The sequence below is a fragment of the Ipomoea triloba genome, chromosome 6 (genome assembly GCF_003576645.1).
Source record: "Ipomoea triloba cultivar NCNSP0323 chromosome 6, ASM357664v1".
NCBI classification, from domain to species: domain Eukaryota; kingdom Viridiplantae; phylum Streptophyta; class Magnoliopsida; order Solanales; family Convolvulaceae; genus Ipomoea; species Ipomoea triloba.
This window is the reverse complement of record NC_044921.1, coordinates 21011482-21033781: the sequence shown is the minus strand read 5'-3', so window position 1 is coordinate 21033781 and position 22300 is coordinate 21011482. Positions and strand designations below refer to the sequence as shown.

The window sequence follows — 22300 nt, the reverse complement described above, 5'->3', positions numbered from 1 at the left end:
TGAACATGCATCAACGGTTCACCGTACAATGTGGACCATGTTCCACAGTATAATTGTCTAGGATATAAGGGCAGACCTCTTAATTGTTATTATGATTTGTATTAGAATTAAAACTATATTTATAAATTAAGATATAATTTTTGTACATGACATTAGGTTTGGCATAAAAATGCAAGTGGAAAAACAACATGACATTAGGTTTGGCATAAAAATGCAAGTGGAAAAACATAGTTTACACAGGTTTGGCATAAAAATGCAAGTGGAAAAACATAGTTTACACTTATGATTTGTATTAGAATTAAAACTATATTTATAAATTAAGATATAATTTTTGTACATGACATTAGGTTTGGCATAAAAATGCAAGTGGAAAAACAACATGACATTAGGTTTGGCATAAAAATGCAAGTGGAAAAACATAGTTTACACAGGTTTGGCATAAAAATGCAAGTGGAAAAACATAGTTTACACAAACAATGATATAAATTAGCAAATATTTTCCAACTTCATATGTATAATTAAATAATAAAATGAAAACAAGATATGTTAATAAGTTGGTATGCCACTTAAGCATGAACCTCACATCCAATGGTTTAAGGTCAATAAGTCATTTGTGAAAGTTAATGTGGATGGTAGTGCAAATAGACAATTTATGAAAGTTATAATAGTGGGAGAGAGTGGTTGGGTAGGTTTCATTATCAAATTAAAGGTCATCTATTATGGATTGGTAATATGCTAGGGGAGGGGTAGTCGGGCACGGTGGAAGAGTGAAAGTCGAGAGTGACTCGCTGATGACTATCACAAAATATTAATAAGACGCATTGTTATTATAACCAAGCTATATACTTTAAAATAATTAATAAAACATGTTAGGCATCGTCTGGATAGTTCAAATTTAATCCGTACTCCATTCAAAATGTAGCGCTATGCCTTACCACAGAGAGGTATGGTTAAATTCACCATTCACTTATGGTCACATGATGGGTGACCTATGGAATATAAAATCTTTTACTTCTCAATCATTATTATTAGTTTATTACTGTGAGCCAAAGACCTTGTGTCAAGTGGCATCCGGTGTCCCAATTAACACTCCCACATGGATGATGGGAGTGATTTCGAGCTTCAGTGGAGACAACTGTTGACTCGTTGTGCTTAATAAATTTATATTTGTGCTCTAGATGGAAGATATATACTTAAGCGTGCATTAAATAAGTGGGGTCAAATGCACATTGACTTTGGTCGGTCGTTTCCTCTCCGGTCCTCCGACCCTCTCTCGTTTCTGGCTTTGCTCATACAGATTTCTCAATTCTCCAATTTCCTCTTCAATTTTCCATTGTTTTATGCTCCTAATTTACCGGAACCTATACAATCAATCATTAAAATGGCCCGGAGTAGATCGTCGTCGAGTAGATGCCGGTATTTCAATCCGGCCTATTATCTGAAACGCCCGAGGCGGATGGCTTTGCTCCTCATTATCTTCGTTTCTGGAACATTGTTCTTTTGGGATCGGCAAACTTTAATCCGGGAGCACGAGGTAATTTTAGGTCTCTTTTCATTTCTTTTCATTTTCATTTTCGATTTCGCAATTTCTTTTAGAGTTTCGTTGATGTTGGAGACGCTTGTATGCTGGTTGGTGTCTTTTGCAATTTGTTAGTTTTGGAATAATTTTGTTGAAAGTACAATACTATCAATTTGTTTTCTATTGTTTATTTATTTATAATGTTTTTCTTGTCATTGTAGTTTATTTGATAGAATTTAGGTAAAACATGATTTTTCTCCTTAGTGCACGTTGTGCCATACTAATGTAAGTAATTCACAAGATTTGATGAATTCCTGTGCTTTTATGTGCTTTGTGCTGCACAAGAAGGTAGATTTGTATATATGTATAACTACATTCTGGAAAATGGCTGCTTTGAAGTATGCATTCTGAACATCTGACTATAAAATTCTCTAAACTTTTATGTTAATTGACTTTGTTATTTTAGTTTTAAGATTATTACACACTTATAGTCCCAATAATTTATGTAACTACTAAATAGCTTTGTCATGATTCACAGGAGGAGATATCTAGGTTGAATGGTGAAGTGAGTCAGTTACAAGATTTGGTAAGGGGTTTAAGTATATTTTCTTGACTTCACATCAAGCTATAAGATTCTAATAATTCCTCTTATCTTTTCATGATTAATATGATTTGGAGAGATATTCACTTGTCTCTTTCGCCACTCCGTTTCTTGAATAGCTGTATATATATGCCATCCATGACATTTTTCGGGCTTGAAATTTCAATAGAGTGATAGACTTTTGCCCTCATTTAGAAATCCTGGTTAAGTTTATTTCCTTTTGCTCACAACCATTCACTCCGTTAAATGCTGAACTTTGGTGAATGTCTTGCGACTTGCGAGCAAAATAGCTTGAAGAATTAAAGAGTGGTCGAGTTGTTCCACATGAAAAGTTGAATTTGGTTGGTGAAACCCGTGGCACGGCTAATAAAAAAGATGTATTTGAGGACCCGGCTGATGCTCAGCGAAGAGAGAAAGTAAAGGATGCTATGCGCCATGCTTGGAGTTCGTATGAGAAATATGCATGGGGTCATGATGAACTTCAAGTGAGTTTTTTCTCTTCATTAAAATGGTAGATATGCTATGCATGTTTGTTGTGGTTGGGGATATTTCACAATTTTCTATAGAGTGGGGTCTTCTGAAGCATTCTGCTTGGCTCTTTTTAGTTGTGGTTTATTATTTACTTCTGCTTCTGTTAGTGTTACATCAGTCCATTCAATCTTGAGACTCTGTTTAACTATTGTTCTCAATTTTATGCTTTCCCAGCCACAATCAAAGAATGGGGTTGACAGCTTTGGTGGCCTTGGAGCAACTTTAATAGATGCTCTGGATACACTTTATATCATGGGACTAGATGAAGAATTTCAGAAAGCTAGAGAGTGAGTTTATCTTTCTCTTATTCTCATCGTTCATTTGTATGCACTGAGATTTCTTTTCATTTTTTTTTCTTTGATTAACTACTTATGTCTTTGATATTCTCATTGAATTAAGAGAGAAATTGGATTTTGTCATATCTGTTATTTTATATCTATACTTCCTTTTGTTGTTTTAAGTAAGGACTTTACGTGTTGATAAAATGTTCTATAAACTATAATGATGGACAATTAGTAGTCACTACATGCTTTAGATCTTGAACCAAATTTCTTTAAACATAATATACTTCGTACTTCTGAAGTGGTGATATATTGTCCTTGTGGCAGTGACACAGTGGTATACTGTGATGGTTGATAAGACATCATAGGTTAAATCCCTATTCTCTGTAGATATACCCCAAAAATCCCACCTCCTTGTAGCTTACTTTTGTCCTGGCCATTGAAATATTTTTCCATGAGAAGCAGATAGAAAACATTAAAATTACCAAATTGCATTTGTTTTGTGAAATTTTATTTTTATTGTGTTAATAACTGACAAGTTTTGCATATCACAGATGGGTTGCAAACACCTTGGATTTCAACAAGAACTATGATGCTAGTGTTTTCGAGACAACCATAAGGTTTCTTTATAAGGTTTAATTTGCCTTTTTTAATGATTTTGTATACTTTTCCTGGTTACTCTAATTGCAAGATCATCCCTGGGATTGCTTCTGCTCTGTGATCATTGTTTTGGTGTGTTTCTACAATCCAGAGTCGTAGGTGGACTTCTTAGTGCATATGATCTCTCTGGGGATAATGTTTTCCTTGAAAAGGCTCAAGATATTGCTGACAGGCTCTTGCCTGCATGGGATACTCCTACTGGCATCCCTTATAATATAATCAACTTGGCTCATGGGAATCCACATAACCCTGGATGGACAAGGGTAAGTGTGAACTTTACAAGACTGTAGTTGCACATAAAAATACACATTACCCTAAATCCACAGATTGTAATGTATCTTCAATTTTTTAATGCTCTCTGCTATCAGGGTGATAGTATCTTGGCAGATTCTGGCACTGAGCAGCTTGAATTTATTGCTCTTTCTCAAAGGACACTAGACCCAAAGTATCAGCAGAAGGTAATTCCAGTGGAATCTTGAAGTTTCTTCTTCCCTCATCTAAAAATATGAAAAAATTATTATGATCTACACGTGTGTCTACTCAGAGGTAATATTTGAACTTACAGAATCAGAGTTGGCATGAGATCAAAATACCTCTGCTAAATATTTGATATCAATCTTCTGGTGTTGATTAATCTAGGTGGAGAATGTTATTTTAGAGCTTAACAAAACTTTTCCCGATGATGGTTTACTTCCAATCTACATTAATCCACATACTGGGAGAAGGTCATTCTCAACCATTACTTTTGGGGCTATGGGAGACAGGTAATGAACTCCACATTTTGAAGTATCAATTATGTTATTATGCTTGGAAGTAACTTCAAATTCATTGATTTGCACATGTAATTCTATTTCCATTTCTTATTTCCTAGTCACTCATTTTTTCAGCTTCTATGAGTATTTACTCAAGGTCTGGATCCAAGGAAACAAAACTGATTCTGTAATGCCTTACAGGTGAGCAAACCTCCTCTCTCCTTTTTTTTTTTTTTTTTTTTTTTTTTTTTTATATGATCATGATCTTTGGGGTTTTGATTTGATCTTTCCCCCTATTGGGCAATGTAAATTTTATGGAGCAAAGTATTTTTATCCCTATCAGTTTTGGAAATAACAAGTTTGTTCCGCCATTTTTATGGTTTAACAACTTTCAGTCCCCTTTTGTTGCAAACTGTAGGGGATATAGACATGCAGTCCCTAATAATTTCCAATTTTCCCCCACATTTTCTTTAAAATGGGGGAACTAAAGTAGTGACCCCTAAAAATGGAGGACCAAAACTGCTATTCCTAATCCTATTAACATGGACCATGTTATAATCTAAGATTGGGCTGAGGTTTACTTAACTTGGCTGTAGGGACATGGCCAAACCACATGAAAAGATTGAATCCTATCAATTAGCTAGTTTAACCTATGACCTTATAAACCCAAGTGTTTCTCTCTATTTCCAATGTGGGACTCTTAACACTTCTCTTCAAGTGGACAATCGGGTCATTTTGAATCTAACCGGTTGATCACTTGCAATTGGGTTGGACTCTCCCCCTGAAATGGAAGCTTTGGATGCCACCAATACAACAAACAGATAATCGTGTGAACTCAGAATGGACCAAACAAGCTTTGACACCATGTTATAATCTAAGGTTGGACCAGGGCTACTAAATTGGGCTATAATACACATGGCCAAATAACATTAAAAGATTGAACCGAATCAATTAGCTAGTCTAACCCAGGGCCTTATAAACTCATATGTATTAGTGCATTACTACCTCACCCAGCAAGTCCTTTAAATGCTTGATTTAAAGAAAGCCATAAACTAAAATGGAATTAAAAGATGATTATGTTATGCAAGTTTTATGTTTGTCAAATGGTATAGATGCTCGTTTCTCCATTTTATTTGTTGTTTAACAAATGTTTCTCAACCTCCTTTCAAGGTAATAAAAAATAATTTTTCATAATGCAACCTAAAATTTCAACAAATTCCCAACTAATAAATAATCATTAAAATTTTTCTATTACTTTCGATTTTCAAAAAGAAGCTTTTATTTATACTTAACATAACTGGGATTTACTTTTATTCCTTAATTTTGTGAGGCTCATAAAACTTATTACGTTTACCAAGTTATGGAATTATACGTCAATGTAATTCATCTCTATAAATTAGCACTTGGACAAGGTGTGTTGTTCAATTCAACATATAATTTTAAGAAGAATCAATCTTCAAATATAGCAACGTAATTTCATATTGACAATGCTAGTTAATAATTGTTTTCATGATTTATTGTTATTATTTTTAGAAATGTTTGTTATTTTTGAATTTATGATTTAATTGAAATTGTAAGTTTCAATTTGTAAATGTATTTTTTTGATGACTAACATAGCCTTAATAAAAAATAAGGTGAATGCACATAATAGTTATAGTTATATTGAACAGAATCTGTTCTTTGTTATCTAAGTATAGGTCACAAGCTGTTAAATTTAAAGTGTAGGTTATATGTGAAAGTAGCTGAACTATACGATGTTGACTAAAATTTAGTCAAAAAAAGAATGCCATAATTATTGATGGGAAGGGTAGAACAAGGCATAAACTGAAATGGAAAAAAGTTATCACTTAATGGTGAATGTTGCCAGATGTCATGCATGTTTTTGAATTTTCCCTTTTATTGTTTAGAATGTGGTGAACTTCATTTCACTGAATTTTTGCTGAGTTTTGTTTGACGATAGCTAAATCTTGAAAACAGAAAAATGTGGGAGATATCAATGAAAGGTTTTGAAAGCTTGGTGCGAAGGACTACCCCTTCATCTTTTGCATATATTTGTGAGAAGAATGGAAACTCTTTAATTGACAAGGTGATGCATAGCTGCTAAAGAGGTAGCAAGTGTTTGCTTACTCATTTTGTTCCAAACTTTGAGTCAACCTTTCTCTTTAAAATTTTTGCAGATGGATGAACTTGCGTGCTTTGCACCAGGAATGTTGGCCTTAGGAGCTTCTGGTTACGGTCCTGATGAATCTCAGAAGTACTTATTGCTGGCTGAAGAGGTACTCCCATGTAGTGTCAGTTAAAGTGTACTCCCATGTTTTGAGTAGTTTGACATTGAGTCACTATATATGTGTCTCTGAATGTTATATAGAATTTGCACTTAATCTTCCTTGGCTCAGGTCAACTTCAACCCTGAAATTTAGGATCACAAGTCATTGTTGGACACAGGTTCTTTCTGTGCATGGATTTAAGCTAACTTGAGCTCTTGGCGTCTTTTTGCAGCTTGCAAGGACTTGCTATAACTTCTACGAGTCAACACCAACAAAATTGGCTGGAGAGAACTATTTTTTCAATAAAGGGCAGGTTGGAATATTTTGTTCCCATTACTTCTATACTTAATTTTATCGACCGAGGAAGCAGTTAAATATTTTCATTTCTTATTTCTGCAATATTCATAACTCATAAGGATATGAGTGTGGGGACATCGTGGAACATACTGAGGCCAGAGACAGTGGAATCCCTTTTTTATCTCTGGCGCTTGACTGGAAACAAGACGTACCAAGAGTGGGGTTGGAACATATTTCAGGCATTTGAAAAGAACTGCCGTATAGAGTCTGGATATGTCGGGCTAAAAGATGTAAGCGCTCCTCAGACTCATGCACCTCTTTGTACGATTATTACTTATACGCTACCACGACTGTCCTAGCTGCCGCTCTGCTTATAACTTTCGGTTTTTCCCCCAGGTAAACACTGGTGTCAAAGACAACATGATGCAGAGCTTCTTTCTTGCAGAGACGCTTAAATATCTCTATCTTCTTTTCTCGCCGCCTTCTGTGATTCCTCTGGACCAGTGGGTTTTCAACACCGAAGCGCACCCTCTAAAAATCGTAACCAGGCATGCATCAAGCTCTGGACAGCATACATCCGATAGTAGATCACGCGGTAGAAGAGAAGGTCAGTTTGGTAACTAGGGTGTATATATTCGGCTTTAAATCAAGTATTAACTTGCCATTGGTTCTAATTGCCTGAAAGAGCACACGGCTTTATCATGGATTTGAGGCATGAAACCATTAAAACATCACTGCCCAGCGTTCCAGATTGGTATGATTTGCTGTAAGTATAGGTGGGTGATTATATTTTTATTTTTTCCCCCTATTTCACAGAGTGGGTTCATGTTAATGTAGGAGAATAGTTTAGGTTTACTGGTTATTCCATTTTTTTGCAATGTACCCAGCCTTTGTGGGCAAATTTATCTTCATTCTTATCACTGGTATGCATTTTGATGCAAAGGGTTACAATTATTATTGTTGTTGTAATGTTGTTATTTCATAGTTTGATTTTTTTTTAAAAAAATAAATATTAATAATAAATAAATAATGAGTAATTTAATCGTTTTGTTGACTTAAAAAAACATAATAATGTAATTAAATAATTAATTCTGCTTTTGGTTTTTAACTACGATAGTATTATTATTATTATTATTATTATTATTATTATTATTATTATTATTATTATTATTTGTGATTGTGATTATTATTCGATCATTTTCTTTTGTTATAATACCTTTTTTTTTGTAGATCAATCGGATTTATATGAAGAATGTTTAAATTTGTTAGAAGTGAAGGTATTTTAGGCATTTTATTCATTTTGATCAATTTGAAAAAATTGGGAGATAAAGAAAAAACATAGAAATATTAATTCTGTAACCAAGATAAATTATAAATATATCAATAATATATATAGATATCTACATTGTGAGAACATACTAGGGTTAAGAAAGTGGAATAATTTTATCCAACAAAAAAAATCTCAATTTTGTTTGATACTTAAATACTTTTATAACATTTAAGGTGCTATTAGTATTAGATACCTATAATCTACTGTTATACTATTGGAAGTAGTAGAATAGTGTTGAGATTTTCATGTTAACCTGTAATATTTAATGTACAGACGAAATTTTCAGTAACACTTTATTGATTATTAAAATGATTGATATTTTTTTTTCTTCTTTTATTCTCTAACTAATTGACTATTAGATAGTGCCAGACAACAAAGATTTCTACGTCACATCTTACCCAATTTTTCTTTTTTTTTTTTTCTTTTATTCTTTTAAGGTTGTAGTGGTAAATAGGACAAATACTTCAATTATCCTTCCCTTTGACTATGACACTTTATTCTCAGTTCATTTCATGAATTGCAATTTCGACAAGCTATGGAATTTGTAATTCCTTTACAAAGGGAATTTCGATTCCACGAAATCGAAGTAAATATAAGAATTATCATTTCTTCTAGAATTAATATAATAATACGTAATGAAGTAGTGTAATACTGTAATAGTAATGCAGTTGACATTTTTCTATAATTAGGCTGTAATGAAATAATACTAATAATAATAATGTATTTATCATTTTTCGATTATTAATTTGTAATGAAATTGTAATTTTGCCAACGAATCAAATGGTTTGCCCACTATGGTCACTTTGTCTTAACCCCAATCTACACTACGGTAAAAATATCAATTAAGTTTCTATATTGAGAAAATAGTCATTATAGTCTCTTAATTATACTAAAATAGTCAACTCAACTCCTTAATTATCCTTAATTATACATGTTATCTCATTTATTTTATAATACTAAGGGACTGAGTTGACTATTATAGTATGATTGAACGACTAAAATGGTCATTCTAAATCTATATTATATCATTCAATTGTTTTTTCTCTATTTTATTTTATTAAATTTTCCTCTATATTTTTATAGAGAAATCACAATTTTAGTCGCTCAATTATTTTTAAAATTTCGTTAATTACACCTTTTCAGGTGCCAAATTGAAATGTGAAAATCACCGTTTTGGTCTCTGAAAAGGATGATTAATGAAATTTTATAGAATTCAAAAATTAAAAATTAAGAACTACATCGACACTTTAAAATAATTTACGGACTAAAATGGTGATTAACTCTATTTTTAATATTTCCTCATTTGTACCAAATAAATGAATCATGACCCAAACTAATAATATTCGAAATATTTGCATAAAAGTGAAGCCGGACTTGTAGTGATAGTGGGGAGTGGGGATGGGCGTATATGCTGACGGAAATTCAAAGAATATTTTCAGTACGCTGTTATCCTCCTCCTTCCTCTCCCTCTCCCTCTGCGACTCCGATTCTCAATTCCAGACCTTCATCAACATTCTAGAACACAAGCTTCACAGTTAAACCCTAATATCCCAAAGCGTTAAATCTCCGATTTTTTTATTTTTATAAAATTTGAAACAGAAATGCTTAGTTTTAAGCAGCTCTAGTATTGGAATGATAAGGAGAAAAGGGCATTCAATCATCTCTGAGTTAACCCCTTCTTCCTATACATTGATGCGTACTCATTTTCTCTCCCGCCTCCGATGCTTTTCTCATCGTTCCGCCGCCCGTTCTTCTATCGCTGGAAATGTGGACTTCCTTGCCCCATTTCACTCTGCCCGACCCGAATGTGAAAACGGACCTGAACCTCGCTCCGAAGGTTTGAGAAGACTTCAAGGAGATAGCCATTCTCGGCTTGTTGGAGGAAGATGGCTTTCTGCTCCTTCATTTGCATTCCGTGGACTGTATGGGGGGCGGAAAGTTTTGTCTCCGGCTATGATTCCATTGAATATCAATCATCAGCTCTTCCTAAGCCATTGTAGGTTTTTTTTTTTTGTTTTTTTTTTTTGTTTTGGTTTAGAATTTTATCATTTGATTGCTAAGAAGAGTCGATTTTCATAGTGTTGTGTTCAAAAGTTTGTTTTGAATTTTCAGTATACAAATTCTGTTTACAGGTTTCCTGACTAGAGCTAAGAAGCAGATAACGGCAATAGAAGTAGATGATCATGGGTAACTTGGTGTTTTCTTATTCATTTGCTATACATATACATTTTGCTTTGATATAATCTTTTCTTTTAATTATGATGATGGAATTTATAGTTAAACAGGATAAGAGAAATTCAAAGAAAAAAGAGAAAGAGATAACTGATATACAACAATCTCCTATTCTCCTTCACCTTCTAGTTTTTATTGAAATATTTTAAATATGCAGCTGCAATGAGATTTATCTATGACACTCCATTCTCTTTTCACTATTTGATTGCTTCTTTACTTTTCTGATACCTTCATTCTAGTCAGCGAGCTGTCACGACAGCATTATGGTGCAACTTTCTTGTGTTTTCTCTCAAGTTTGGGGTCTGGTTTGCTACTTCTAGCCATGTTATGCTAGCTGAGATGGTACATTCAATAGCTGATTTTGCAAACCAGGTAATGGATGCTTCTGAAAATCTTCCTCTGTCCCCCTACTGGGCTGAGCATTCCTACTTTTGTTATTTTCCTTGTTAATTATCGATGGACCGTCTAGAATCTAATCTGTGTTGTTCTCTTAGGCACTTCTGGCTTATGGTTTAAGTAGCTCAAGGCGTGCACCTGATGCTCTCCACCCGTAAGTGTTATACATATCAAAATCTTCAGGCAATGGGAAATATTTTTTATTCATTATATCAGTATGTATTTCCTATGGCTGCAAAGCTATTCATTTGTGACTGGAGAAAAAAAATTTGTATTCTACTAGACTACTACATCATTGAGCCCTTACTACAATCTTCTTGTTCTAATATGCATCATTGATCAATGCTTAAAATGTTAAGCAGGTCATTTTGCAAATCAGCTTATAATTTATATCTGAAATGGTTGAGTTTAACTTTAACATGGTCAAAACCTAGTTGAACTTGAGAGTTCCATAGATGTCCTATAAAGTAAGAGCTTATTGAATCTTTTGTGCTACTTGATGTCAGATACGGTTATTCGAAGGAAAGATTTGTTTGGTCTTTGATATCTGCTGTTGGTATTTTCTGTCTTGGTTCTGGTGCTACAATAGTTAATGGAGTTCAAAACTTGTGGACTGCACAGGTACTCCACTATTGAAATTTACACTCGGTTTATTTTATTTACATCTTATCACTGGATGTGTACTGATCCAAATTGATTGATTTCAGCCTCCTGGTAATATTGGATATGCATCTCTGGTGATTGGTGGATCATTCATCATCGAAGGTATAAATATTAAGTTAATTATCTTAGGAGTAGATTCTTGAGAGTATCGTGTAGCTTCTGTATCACACTTCATAAGTCGGGGTTCTTTTTAGGTGCTTCCCTTATTGTGGCAATACAAGCTGTCAGAAAAGGAGCAGCTGCAGAAGGAATGAAAGTTAGAGATTATGTTTGGCGTGGTCATGATCCCACATCTGTTGCCGTCATGACAGAGGTGATAACATTGTCCTGCTGAGCTCCTACCCTAATTTTCTATTTCAAGCATCTGTAAAATGATGTCATGTTTGTAGGATGGTGCTGCAGTTACAGGCCTAGCCATTGCTGCTGCATCATTGTATGCAGTAAATAAAACGGGAAATCCAATCTATGATCCCATTGGTTCCATCATAGTAGGCAACCTCCTTGGAATGGTATGTGAAGTTGGACTACTTGTCTCGTTGTTGTGCATGTGCTTCATGTCTTCCCTTTCGTTTTGGTTTGGAAACATGTTTTATGTGCAAAAGAACAAGTAACGAAAATTGAGACATTAAGAAAAATGTGAATGCAGGTGGCTGTATTCCTGATTCAAAGGAACCGTCATGCTTTGATTGGTAGAGCAATTGATGATCACGATATGGAGAGAGTTCTTCAGTTCTTGAAAAATGATCCAGTATGTTTGCTTTAGTTTGCTATACAGCTGTAACATTGCGACTCGCCTTAACCCAAATATACTTGCCGCAGGTTGTTGATTCTGTATATGATTGCAAAAGTGAGGTGATCGGTCCTGGATTTTTTAGATTCAAAGCTGAGATTGGTAAAGATCCTCTTGATGTTCTTTAAAAATGAACAGAATGCCTTCTTCAGATTTCTTCTCTTCTGCTTATACATTAATACATTATTAATTCGATCTATATTCTATAAGCTCAGAACAGCCTTACAGGAGACTAAACACATAGGAAAGGCTTTTTTCAACAATTTAGTTCTTACTTATTTTCTCAGGCCACCAATATAATATGGTTATTGCCTCATATTTCAGATTTCAACGGGGTGGTGCTGGTGCAGAATTATCTAGAAAGAGCTGGACGTCAAGAGTGGGCTCGGCAGGTTAGTGTGGAGCTTACCTTTCATCGGTAGTTTGGAGAAATAATCGACTTTTCTTTATCAACTCCCCAATCCCATGAGTCCCATCCATTCAAATTGCTTTCTAAATACACGCAAAAAGGAGACAAAGAAGGAGACTATCTCTTTAAGGCCATGAATTTGATATTATAGCTTATTATGTGTCTTACGGATAGTCTGGTTGTCTTTATGTTGTTAGTTCCGGGAGGCTGCAAAGGAGAAGGACGATGCAGCATTGCTCATTCTAATGTCAAACTACGGTAACCACAAGATTTTAAGTGAGAAACTGATTTTACTCCATCCCGCACCATGTTTAGAAAACTAACTTCCCTCCCCTGCAGGCGAGGAAGTTGTCACAGCATTAGGCAGCGAAGTTGATCGTCTAGAAAAGGAGATACAGGAAATTGTTCCCGGCATTAAGCATGTGGATATTGAAGCCCATAACCCAATTTGATCACACAACTTCTTTTCTCGTATTCCTTAGCGGTAAAATTTTCAATTTATTCACTTTGCTTATGAGAACCTGTCAATATTTATACAAAAATTTCATTAGGGTTTCCGGGGGGTTGGTTATATGTAAAGACTTTTTGGGCCATTTAGTGTGAATATTAGAAACATCTCAGTTGAACCCTCTTTGGATTGTGCAATTGAAACTGGCATCAAGCCACTATATAGTCTATACTGTCTGTCTACTTGGAAGAATCTCTCCATTCATCAATCAAGAATGAATTCATTTTTGTGCTATATACCAGTCTTTGTGCCTATGCTTGATAAAACTTTTATTTTTGAATACCAATTCGTGCACATTTCATAATTTCATTGTTCTTATGCGAGCTAAGATGTTCACCTGTGTGATATACGGAATATATTTTATAGTCGTGTATATGAAAAACAATTAGAAAATAGCATTCCCGTAGACAACCTCGTTGTCAACGATATGTGGCTTGCATTCATCAACCAACAACCTGTAAGATCTCTTTGTCAGAGATCATTTTTTCTGTGTTAAATTGGAAAAGGATAGAGTAAATTACCCAAAGTAGTTTTCCCAATGTTTTTTATGATTTATTTGGTTTTATGTAAGATTTCCAACCCCTCATGTAACATTTTCTTAGTTCTTTCCAAACATTAACATGCATGGGAAAAAAGTTTAATTATATATTTCTGACAAATGGTAGATCTGTGATAGTAAAGTCATATATGAGAAACGATTGTATAATTTTGTAATCTGGAAAGTTTATGTTGTTTCTATAGATTTTATAGAACTTTTAACTTGAAACAATTTCGTTTACTTATCCTGAGTGGTAAAATTTGTTTGAGACTCTCACGAATTTTTGTTCAGATTAAATGTAATACTTATATTGAAAAATATAATAATACTAATAAGGAATAAAATGTTTATTATTTATATGAGAAAGCATAATTTTTTTTTTTAAATGTAGTACTTTTGTTGACCATTTTCCTTTTTTTTTAGATGACTAGAGAAACCCCACAACCCTTTCAAGTAAACCCGCCTCGTGACCCTAACCGACAAAAGGCTCAAACCAAAGGGATAAGAATTTGAACTCGTGACTTTGTGGTTATATAAGTGTGTGGATCTCTTGTCATCTTGGTTGGAGTTACCCTCAGAATTTTCTATCTTCTTTAGAGAATCCATAGTTCTCTTGATCTCTTATCATCTTGGCTAAGTTATCCCATAAGAGAATCCATATTTCTCTTCCTCTTGTTTTCTTGATTTTCTCATTACACTACTATTAAGAGCTATTGTGCTGATAATCTGTTAATAAATCTGTTACAAATGAAAACATGAGTATAGGTAAAAAGTTGACTTTTTCATTAATTCAAGAGATACTTGAACCTTCTTCTAAGAGATAAAATAACTTGGATAATGGACATACAACAATAAAATATTCATAACAAATTTAACATTTTTTGGATTTACACATTCTATGATGTACAAATTTAACATTTTTTGGATTTACAGTCTATGATGCTTTTGTTTCCTTGTTTTGAAAGGGGTGCTTTTGTTTCCTAGTTCTCTACAGTGCCCAAAACCACGATGATAGGTTAATTGTATAAACTCGAGAGTCGAGACTATGCATGTATACTGCTTTTGTTATTTGCAACATGCATAAGAATCTAAAATAAGTTTATAATCCAACTCACAAATTAGTGCCAACAAATATTCTTAAATCATTTGACCAATTTCACTTAAATATATTTATTTTTTAAATTTTTATAATAAAGTAAATATTATTAAAACATCACTTATTGAATATCGATTAAAAAGTAATGATATACGTAGTAATTTTTATATATTAATATATTAATTTCATTTGTACCAACAAATAAAAAAAGATAATAACAAATTTAAATTTAAAAAATCTAGAGTAAATAGAAATTATTTAATATACTTAATATATTTTGATTATTCTAGTTCATGTTGCCATGTAGACCCAAATCCATGACGACATTGCAAATAGTTGATATTCTTTAACAACTTTTTATTCTCAAAAAATAAAAAACAAAATCAGGTGCATGTGATGCTATGTAAACAATCTCATGATTGTTATTGTTTCCAACAGAAACTGAGTTAAACAGAGATTACCAAGTATAATAAGAGCATGGGAAGGACATTTAGAATCCAAAATTTTAAAAGGACTAAAAAATATTCCCAAATATCAATGTTAATGCTTGTTTTATAGAAAGAAACACTTCTGGGCTTTAATAGAACAAACAAGTATAAAAGAGGATTCTCATAACTCATAACAAGGCAACAAAATTACTCCAAAATCTCAAAGACAAATTTACCAAAACCTAATTCATTCTCCTAATCAGTTCATTGATGTAATCTTCGCGGTTTCCAGCATCTCCTCCTTCAACATAGTGATTCCTCTTCTTCTTAAGGCCACCCAAGGGTGCCTTGAGTTGGAAAGGCCAAAGGAAATTGTTGGCTTCCTTAAAATGAGGTCCAACAGTCAGGATCTCGTGAACAAGATCCTCGATACAGATTATGTTGTGTTTTCCCAGGGTCTGAAAAATAAAAAATAATCCTCAAAAATCATGTGGGCACAGTATAGAGAAATGCAACTTAACTTGTGGAAGCAAGCATACCTGTTCAATAACACTGTTATCTGTCAAGGCAATCCTCTGCTTGCTCACCTTGCCATAACCCCTCTTGTAAATCAATTCCCTTACACTCTTCAAATTTGGGTACCTTTGAAATCACAGCTTATGAATCAGAACAATTACATAGAAAACTTTCTAAAATTCTAGTAAATGAGCAATACCCATAAGTCACATATGGCTCAACTTTGTGCAGCATATTCATTGTAGCTTTGTTGACCTTGAGGAATACACCATTGAATATCTACACGAGAATAGCAGGTCAACATATTTGAAATGGAAAAATAAGCGGAAATGCTTGATATCAATGGTGAGATGAAAGAATTACAGAGTAATAGGCCAGTTACCTGTCTTAGACGGAGAAGCTGCAATATCTTTTTGGTATTTGGGTGCATGGCATTGATACTGGAATCCATCCCATGAAAAGCAAGATAAATGAATTGTAGTAAAAGGAACTGTAACACTGTACGATCAACACAAAATAGAAGAGTGTTCATACCCACGGATGCGAATGATGAACAGCAGCTTAGCTTCAGGGTTGACATAAAAGCCTCCTTTCAACCTGGCCTCACGCTTCAACTGAATCAGCTCCTTTTGCTACAATGTACATGTTAATGTTATACACAATAACTGTAAACATTTAAGTTGCTACTTGCAAGTAACTCAAACATCAAAGATCATCAAAAATGCCGAAAGGACTACCTGCTCCTCATATTCCTTGGCATACTGCTTAGCTCTGCAAAAGATAAGCTTGCGGTTTTCAGCATTCTTCTTCTTAACAGCTGCAATTTCCTGCTTCTTGGCCAATGCCCACTCCTCATTCCTCTTCTGCTTCTTCAATACAGACTCGGGTACAACAGGGCCTCCTTTGGATTGTGCTTCAGCCATTTCTACACATTACACAAGTTTATAAGCTAGCAATCCTTGAAAATGACTAATTCAACTAAGAACTACCAGAAGACAAGGCTCCATAAGGAAACAAAACATAGTACACCAAGCCATTTTGCCTTTACAGGTCTAAATAGCATATGTAGCTCATAAAAAACACAAAAACGAGGCTACAGCCTCCTGTATTACAAGAGGAAAATGATAACAAAAAGTAACAAGTACAAAGACAATTGGATCATAAAAAGGGAAAGACTTTAAGGACAAATTAAGAATAAGTGAACAACTGGTAGCAATACAGAAGAAACATATAGGGTTTTACATCTCCATAATAAGTGGTGACTTTAGATCTCAAATGGCACAACCAAACATGCATCAAACCATATCACAGATTAATAAATCATAAATTTCAGTAAAAATCCGCTTGCTTGAGCTCAGCATTCTTTCATCAGCGACAGTAAAATCTAAAATCAGCTTTAAAAAAAAACAAATCAAGTTTCTACGCTATAACATTTTGAAAAGCACTGATCAAAAACAGATTTACACAATAAAATGTAAGAAAAACACATACTGAACATCTAAATGACTGAGAAATCCCTCAAAAATTCATAACAATAATATTAACAAGCTCAACTATTATCGTAATTTCATAATACACACGGTGAATGAACCAACGCAAGATGGTAGGAGCCAAGCAGAACTTACGGAGTTGCGGGATGGAGACGGCCGGACAGTTTCCCTTTCCTTGCAGCCTCAAACCTTGGCCAGAATAGAAGAGAAAGCAAAGCTTTGTGTGAGCTAGGGTTTTTTAAACCATGATTTAACGTCAAAGAGTTGCGGGCCGGTACTCAAGGGCCCATTAGTCGGCCCCGGATTAACTTGGACTCTACTGAATGCCTTATTATTTAAAATTGGGCTTCCTTTCTTTATAATGGGCCTCTATTAGTTGTAAGTTTGTAACTTAGACAACAGGCCCAACATGCTATTAGTCAATTGTTATACCCTACACCACGGTGCACATAGCAATGTGCACCGTGGGACTAAACGGCGCCGTTCCACTAAGTGATGGGACGGACGCCGTTTAGTCCATCCAATCACCGTTATTTTTTTTTTAATTAAAGTATATAAGCGATGGAGAGTCTTCCTTAACAAGCTTCCGACTCTCTCGCTCCACTCACTGCACTCCCACTGCACTTCGACCAAGCAAGCAACACTCTCAAGCAAAAGCAAAACACAAACGATTCACACCAGAACTCAAGAACATCAGGACAAATACGCATTGATCAACAACAAATACACATCTTCATCGACTATCAAGAACACACTAAACTAAAAGGTAAATATTGAACAAACATTGTTGATCAACGACATTGTGCAAAAAAAAAAAACATAATGTTTGTATATATATCACATATGCATTTGCATTCGCATTCTAGCATGAACATTTACTGATTCTCAATATTATATTATTTTATTATGAACATTTACTGATTCTCAATATTATATCATTTTATCATCCACATTGTTGATTTTCAGTATTAAACCTCATCAAACATCTGTGTTAGGTTATTGATACTAGGGCTTAGATTCTTTGTATTATTATTAAAGACTCTGTGTATTATATCATGTCATTGTCTGCATTTTAGGATGTTACCATTCCGACATTGTTGATTCCAAGTTTCCAACATTCTTGGTAATTGATAATAATGTGAAGTATATTCTGTGTATTATTGTTATTGAGTTTGTGTATTCGCGTTAATGTATTTGTGTATTCTTCTTACTGACTCTGTGTGTTCTAGCATTTTATCCACATTGTTGAATTTGGGTTATTGAAACTAGGGTTTATATTCTGTGTATAATTGTTAACAACTTTGTGTATATTAGCATATCATTCTGTGTATACAAGGATGTTACCATCCCACATTGTTGATTCCAATTTTTCAACATTCTTGGTGATTGATAATAATGAGAAGTATATTCTGTGTATTTTTGTTAATGAGTTTGTGTATTCGTGTTAATGTGTTTGTGTATTCTTCTTACTGACTCTGTTTATTCTAGCATTTTATCCACATTGTTGTGTTGAGGTTATTGATACTAGGGCTTAGATTCTGTGTATTAGTGTTAAAGACTTTGTGTATTGTAGCATGTCATTCTATGTATTCTAGCATGTTAATTCTGTCTTTTCTATTATGTGACAGCAATGTCAAGTTCTGATAAAAGCGATCAAGTCCTAGCAACTGCCCTACAAAGAAGAAAGAGAAAGAGAGATAGTGCAGCTACGTCAAAACCACAAACACAAGACAGGCAAAAAAAACAGAGAAAGAAGCCTGCAACAAAACAAACACAGAAGAGGAAGGAAGTAGTAGAAGACAAACCAAAACCAAAGAAATACTTTACTGTTCGAACAACTCCCAAGCAGTTGTTCACCCTTGTCAGTAGTTTAACCGAGGATCAGCATCAAGCCGTAAAGGATATAGGATTTGGACCACTACTGGACATCAAGCTGACTCATTGTGATGGTGTGCTAATCAAACACATATTAAAGAAGATGGACATAGAACGATGCTCCATTGAAATTGGAGATGGTGATGATGAGCTGTGTTTGTCGGAGGATGATGTACAGTCTACACTTGGACTCCCGCGTGGCAAACTCCCTGTCGTAGAGGGCACTTCTAGTAATGAGACTGAAGGATTCAATACTTTGGTCAGGGATTGGAGACTGAGATGGGGGGTAGAGAAGGGACCCAACAACCACTGAAATGCTAAACAAGATTGTCGAGAGACAAGACTGTGGTGACATGTTCAAGCGTGACTTTTTCATCTTCGTGGTTACAACACTGATAAGGGGCTACAAGAACACCTTCTGCAATTACAGGATTCTATACTCACTGCAAGATGTGAGTAAAATCAAAGAACTGAATTGGTGTGCTTACACCATAAAGAGCCTGCTAGACACTGCAGAGGCCTAGAAATCAAACAATGATTCCTCATACAGTGGCCCTGCAACTTTCCTAATGGTATGCAATACTAACTTATTCTTATAATTCTATAAATTATTGAATAAAATGCCTTACTTGAGTCTGTGTATTCTATGTGTACTCTGTTGAAGGTTTCTGTGTATTCATGTTCACATTATGTGTATTACTGAGTAATATTCTGTGTATTGTAGTTATTCATTATGTGTATTCACTTATATATCTCTGTGCATGGTCCTAAATACTAAACCATAAGTCATAGATCATAACCACTAAATGTTTGTTCTAATCTTTGTTTTTTTTTATTTTTTTTTTATTTTTTGAAGCTTTCTTACCTTGATCGAGTCCAGATCAGAGGGCTTGTTCTCACACAAAACCCTCCAATCATTAGAGAATGGACAACAAAAGACCTTAAAGCAACGCTTAAAATGCATAGGAAGACAGGGAAGTATGGTAGAGGAAAAGTGATTGACAGAAGGCCAATGCTTGAGGAGGAAGTGACTCATAAACCAATTGAGTCTGAAACTGTGCAACGAGTTACTGACTCCCTGAAGAAAATGAGTTCTAGCATTGCAGAGTTTGGAGAAGTCATGGCTGGAATTGGAACCAACAATTCAGCAGCTGAAATCATAAAGAACACTTTTGTCAACTTCTCCCACACTGTCAATCCAACACCAAGTCCAAATCCAAGCCCACCGGTCCCACCCGAGAGCCTGCTAAAGGATGATGATGTCTTTAATGAGCCAAGCTTCTTAGAGGCAGTCACTGAACTTGAAGCTGCATTCTATGCAACCATGAGGAACATCTCTCCTGAAATCCATGCACCTTCTTTCCAGCTGTTAACTCCGACACCATCACCACCACATTCTGAAGATCAACAAGAAGCAACAACATCACTAGCAGAAACAACAGCACCAGCAGCAGCAGCACCAGAAACAACAACACCACCACATGCAGCAGCAATAGCAACAAAATCACCAACAGCAACATCGCATGCACCACCAACAGCAACCCCATCCCCAAGAAGGCGATCACAAAGAGGAAAATCAGCCCAGCCTACACTGGAGAAGACCCCACCACCAACAACACAGAGAGAACAACAAAGAGAAGCAACAGCGTCTCCAAAATCTCCCGAGATAGCAACCATGCTGGAATCATTGGTTGAAAATATTTCTAGAGTGCCTACAGAGTAACAGCAAGTAGCCCCATCTGCTTCAATACCATCTGCTACAACATTGCTGACAGAAACACCAACAACACCAAAAACACCAGCTGAACTTGAATTTGAAAGGTATACACCTATGCTTATAACACTTTATAATTTACTAATACTTGTGCTTATATTCTGTGTATCTTGTTGAGTGAGTCTGTGTATTCTAACATTTCATTCTGTGTATTCTGTATACTAAAATTTTTATTCTATAATTCACTTAGACTATATATTCTGTGTATTACATGGTAGTATTTTGTGTATTACATGCTATCATTCTGTGTATTGACTATTATATTTCTGTGTATACACAGCATCCTTGCAGAGTCTGAAGAGGAAATTGAAGATGTCCACACAAAGAAAAGACCACAAAGAAAGTTGAAACAACTTCCTCTGGCCTTACGCTCACCATATTGGGCACAAAACAGAACAAAGCTGACAAACATTTCAGCTAAACAAAAAATCTTTTCAGACTACGCATTCTTGTCTTGTGGTGGTCAATATTCAATGAAGTAAGTTCCATTTTGATAACTTTTACTAGACATACATCATATTACTTAACATGTTATTTCCTTATGATTAATCTATATTTTACTTTGTGTAGTGATATGCTCTACATAGGGAACAATTTGGTTGCTAACCGGGAGGATTTCATGTCATTGGCATCCGGTTATGTATCTACCAACATTGTGCAAATTTGGTGCCAACTAATGAGTTTACTGGACATGAGAAGATCAATTGACAAGCCAAAAAGGGTTTTCTTCTCAGAAATTGTTTTTGTAAGTAAACATTTTACTCTAAACTTTTTTTTTTCTTTCCTTTATTCATACCAATGCATTGTATAACAAGAAAAAAAAACAAATTTTTGCAGATGACGTTGGAAAGTGCAACAAATTTGCAGAATAGTAAAAGTGCTGCCTCAAAGGTCATTTTGAAAGAATTCTGCGGAGCAATTGATCACCAACTCGAATCAATTTCTCTTGATATCAGTGATGCCAGCCTTGTAAGTACAAAATAACTATACCTTAATTATTTAAATTCTGTATATTATTCATTTGAATTGTCCATATAACACAAACTGATTTGTTTTTTCTGACTACTCTTAACAGGTATTCTTCAGTATCCTCAGGCACCAACATTTCTACTTGTTGTGCTTTAATTTCTTGACATCCAGACTTCAAATAATTGACAACAGGCCTATTCTTGAAGAAATTAAAGCACAAGACAAGTATGAAGGTTGCCCGGAGAAACTAGTAAGAAATCTTATCTCTATTAAATTCTGTGTATCCTACTAAGTGAGTCTGTGTATTCTAACATTTCATTCTGTGTATTCTGTATATTACAAAGTATATTCTGTATAGGACTTAGACTACATATTATG

At 34.7% G+C, this 22300-nt stretch overlaps 3 protein-coding genes across 3 annotated transcripts; 2 read left to right on the top strand and 1 right to left on the bottom strand.

Moving 5' to 3' along the window:
• Positions 1 to 1220: 1220 nt before the first annotated feature.
• Positions 1221 to 7874, top strand: LOC116023199 (mannosyl-oligosaccharide 1,2-alpha-mannosidase MNS1). Its single transcript, XM_031264185.1, has 15 exons — positions 1221 to 1534; positions 2058 to 2105; positions 2411 to 2605; positions 2826 to 2938; positions 3487 to 3552; positions 3684 to 3855; positions 3961 to 4050; positions 4232 to 4356; positions 4480 to 4545; positions 6322 to 6430; positions 6522 to 6620; positions 6844 to 6924; positions 7028 to 7198; positions 7305 to 7515; positions 7594 to 7874. The coding sequence occupies exons 1-15, from the start codon at positions 1223 to 1225 to the stop codon at positions 7617 to 7619; spliced, it is 1884 nt and encodes a 627-aa protein (XP_031120045.1). The 5' UTR covers positions 1221 to 1222; the 3' UTR covers positions 7620 to 7874.
• Positions 7875 to 9606: 1732 nt separating this feature from the next.
• LOC116021791 (metal tolerance protein C4) lies at positions 9607 to 13470 on the top strand. Its single transcript, XM_031262268.1, has 13 exons — positions 9607 to 10234; positions 10371 to 10425; positions 10710 to 10842; positions 10965 to 11020; positions 11373 to 11487; positions 11574 to 11631; positions 11724 to 11842; positions 11919 to 12038; positions 12176 to 12277; positions 12349 to 12421; positions 12644 to 12711; positions 12926 to 12986; positions 13068 to 13470. Exons 1-13 carry the CDS (start codon positions 9871 to 9873, stop codon positions 13178 to 13180), a joined length of 1437 nt encoding a protein of 478 aa, XP_031118128.1. The 5' UTR covers positions 9607 to 9870; the 3' UTR covers positions 13181 to 13470.
• Positions 13471 to 15359: 1889 nt separating this feature from the next.
• On the bottom strand, positions 15360 to 17542 carry LOC116021796 (60S ribosomal protein L7-2-like). The gene is made up of 7 exons (XM_031262275.1): positions 17440 to 17542; positions 16552 to 16739; positions 16349 to 16446; positions 16197 to 16254; positions 16014 to 16093; positions 15838 to 15940; positions 15360 to 15756 (listed from the first exon to the last, which is right to left on the bottom strand). The coding sequence occupies exons 2-7, from the start codon at positions 16735 to 16737 to the stop codon at positions 15541 to 15543; spliced, it is 741 nt and encodes a 246-aa protein (XP_031118135.1). The 5' UTR covers positions 16738 to 16739; positions 17440 to 17542; the 3' UTR covers positions 15360 to 15540.
• Between the last annotated feature and the right edge of the window lie 4758 nt (positions 17543 to 22300).

Bases quoted from the DNA above. Each gene is read 5' to 3' on its own strand.
- LOC116023199 (XM_031264185.1), top strand. From the start codon at position 1,223: ATGCACATTGACTTTGGTCGGTCGTTTCCTCTCCGGTCCTCCGACCCT. The intron at 6,621-6,843 runs GTACTCCCATGT...GTCTTTTTGCAG, and splicing joins ACTTATTGCTGGCTGAAGAG to CTTGCAAGGACTTGCTATAA. The intron at 6,925-7,027 runs GTTGGAATATTT...ATAACTCATAAG, and splicing joins ATTTTTTCAATAAAGGGCAG to GATATGAGTGTGGGGACATC.
- LOC116021791 (XM_031262268.1), top strand. From the start codon at position 9,871: ATGATAAGGAGAAAAGGGCATTCAATCATCTCTGAGTTAACCCCTTCT. The intron at 11,632-11,723 runs GTATAAATATTA...GGTTCTTTTTAG, and splicing joins TGGATCATTCATCATCGAAG to GTGCTTCCCTTATTGTGGCA. The intron at 12,039-12,175 runs GTATGTGAAGTT...ATGTGAATGCAG, and splicing joins TAGGCAACCTCCTTGGAATG to GTGGCTGTATTCCTGATTCA.
- LOC116021796 (XM_031262275.1), bottom strand. From the start codon at position 16,737: ATGGCTGAAGCACAATCCAAAGGAGGCCCTGTTGTACCCGAGTCTGTA. The intron at 16,094-16,196 runs GTAACTGGCCTA...ATTCTCGTGTAG, and splicing joins AGCTTCTCCGTCTAAGACAG to ATATTCAATGGTGTATTCCT. The intron at 15,757-15,837 runs GTATGCTTGCTT...TTTATTTTTCAG, and splicing joins ATAACAGTGTTATTGAACAG to ACCCTGGGAAAACACAACAT.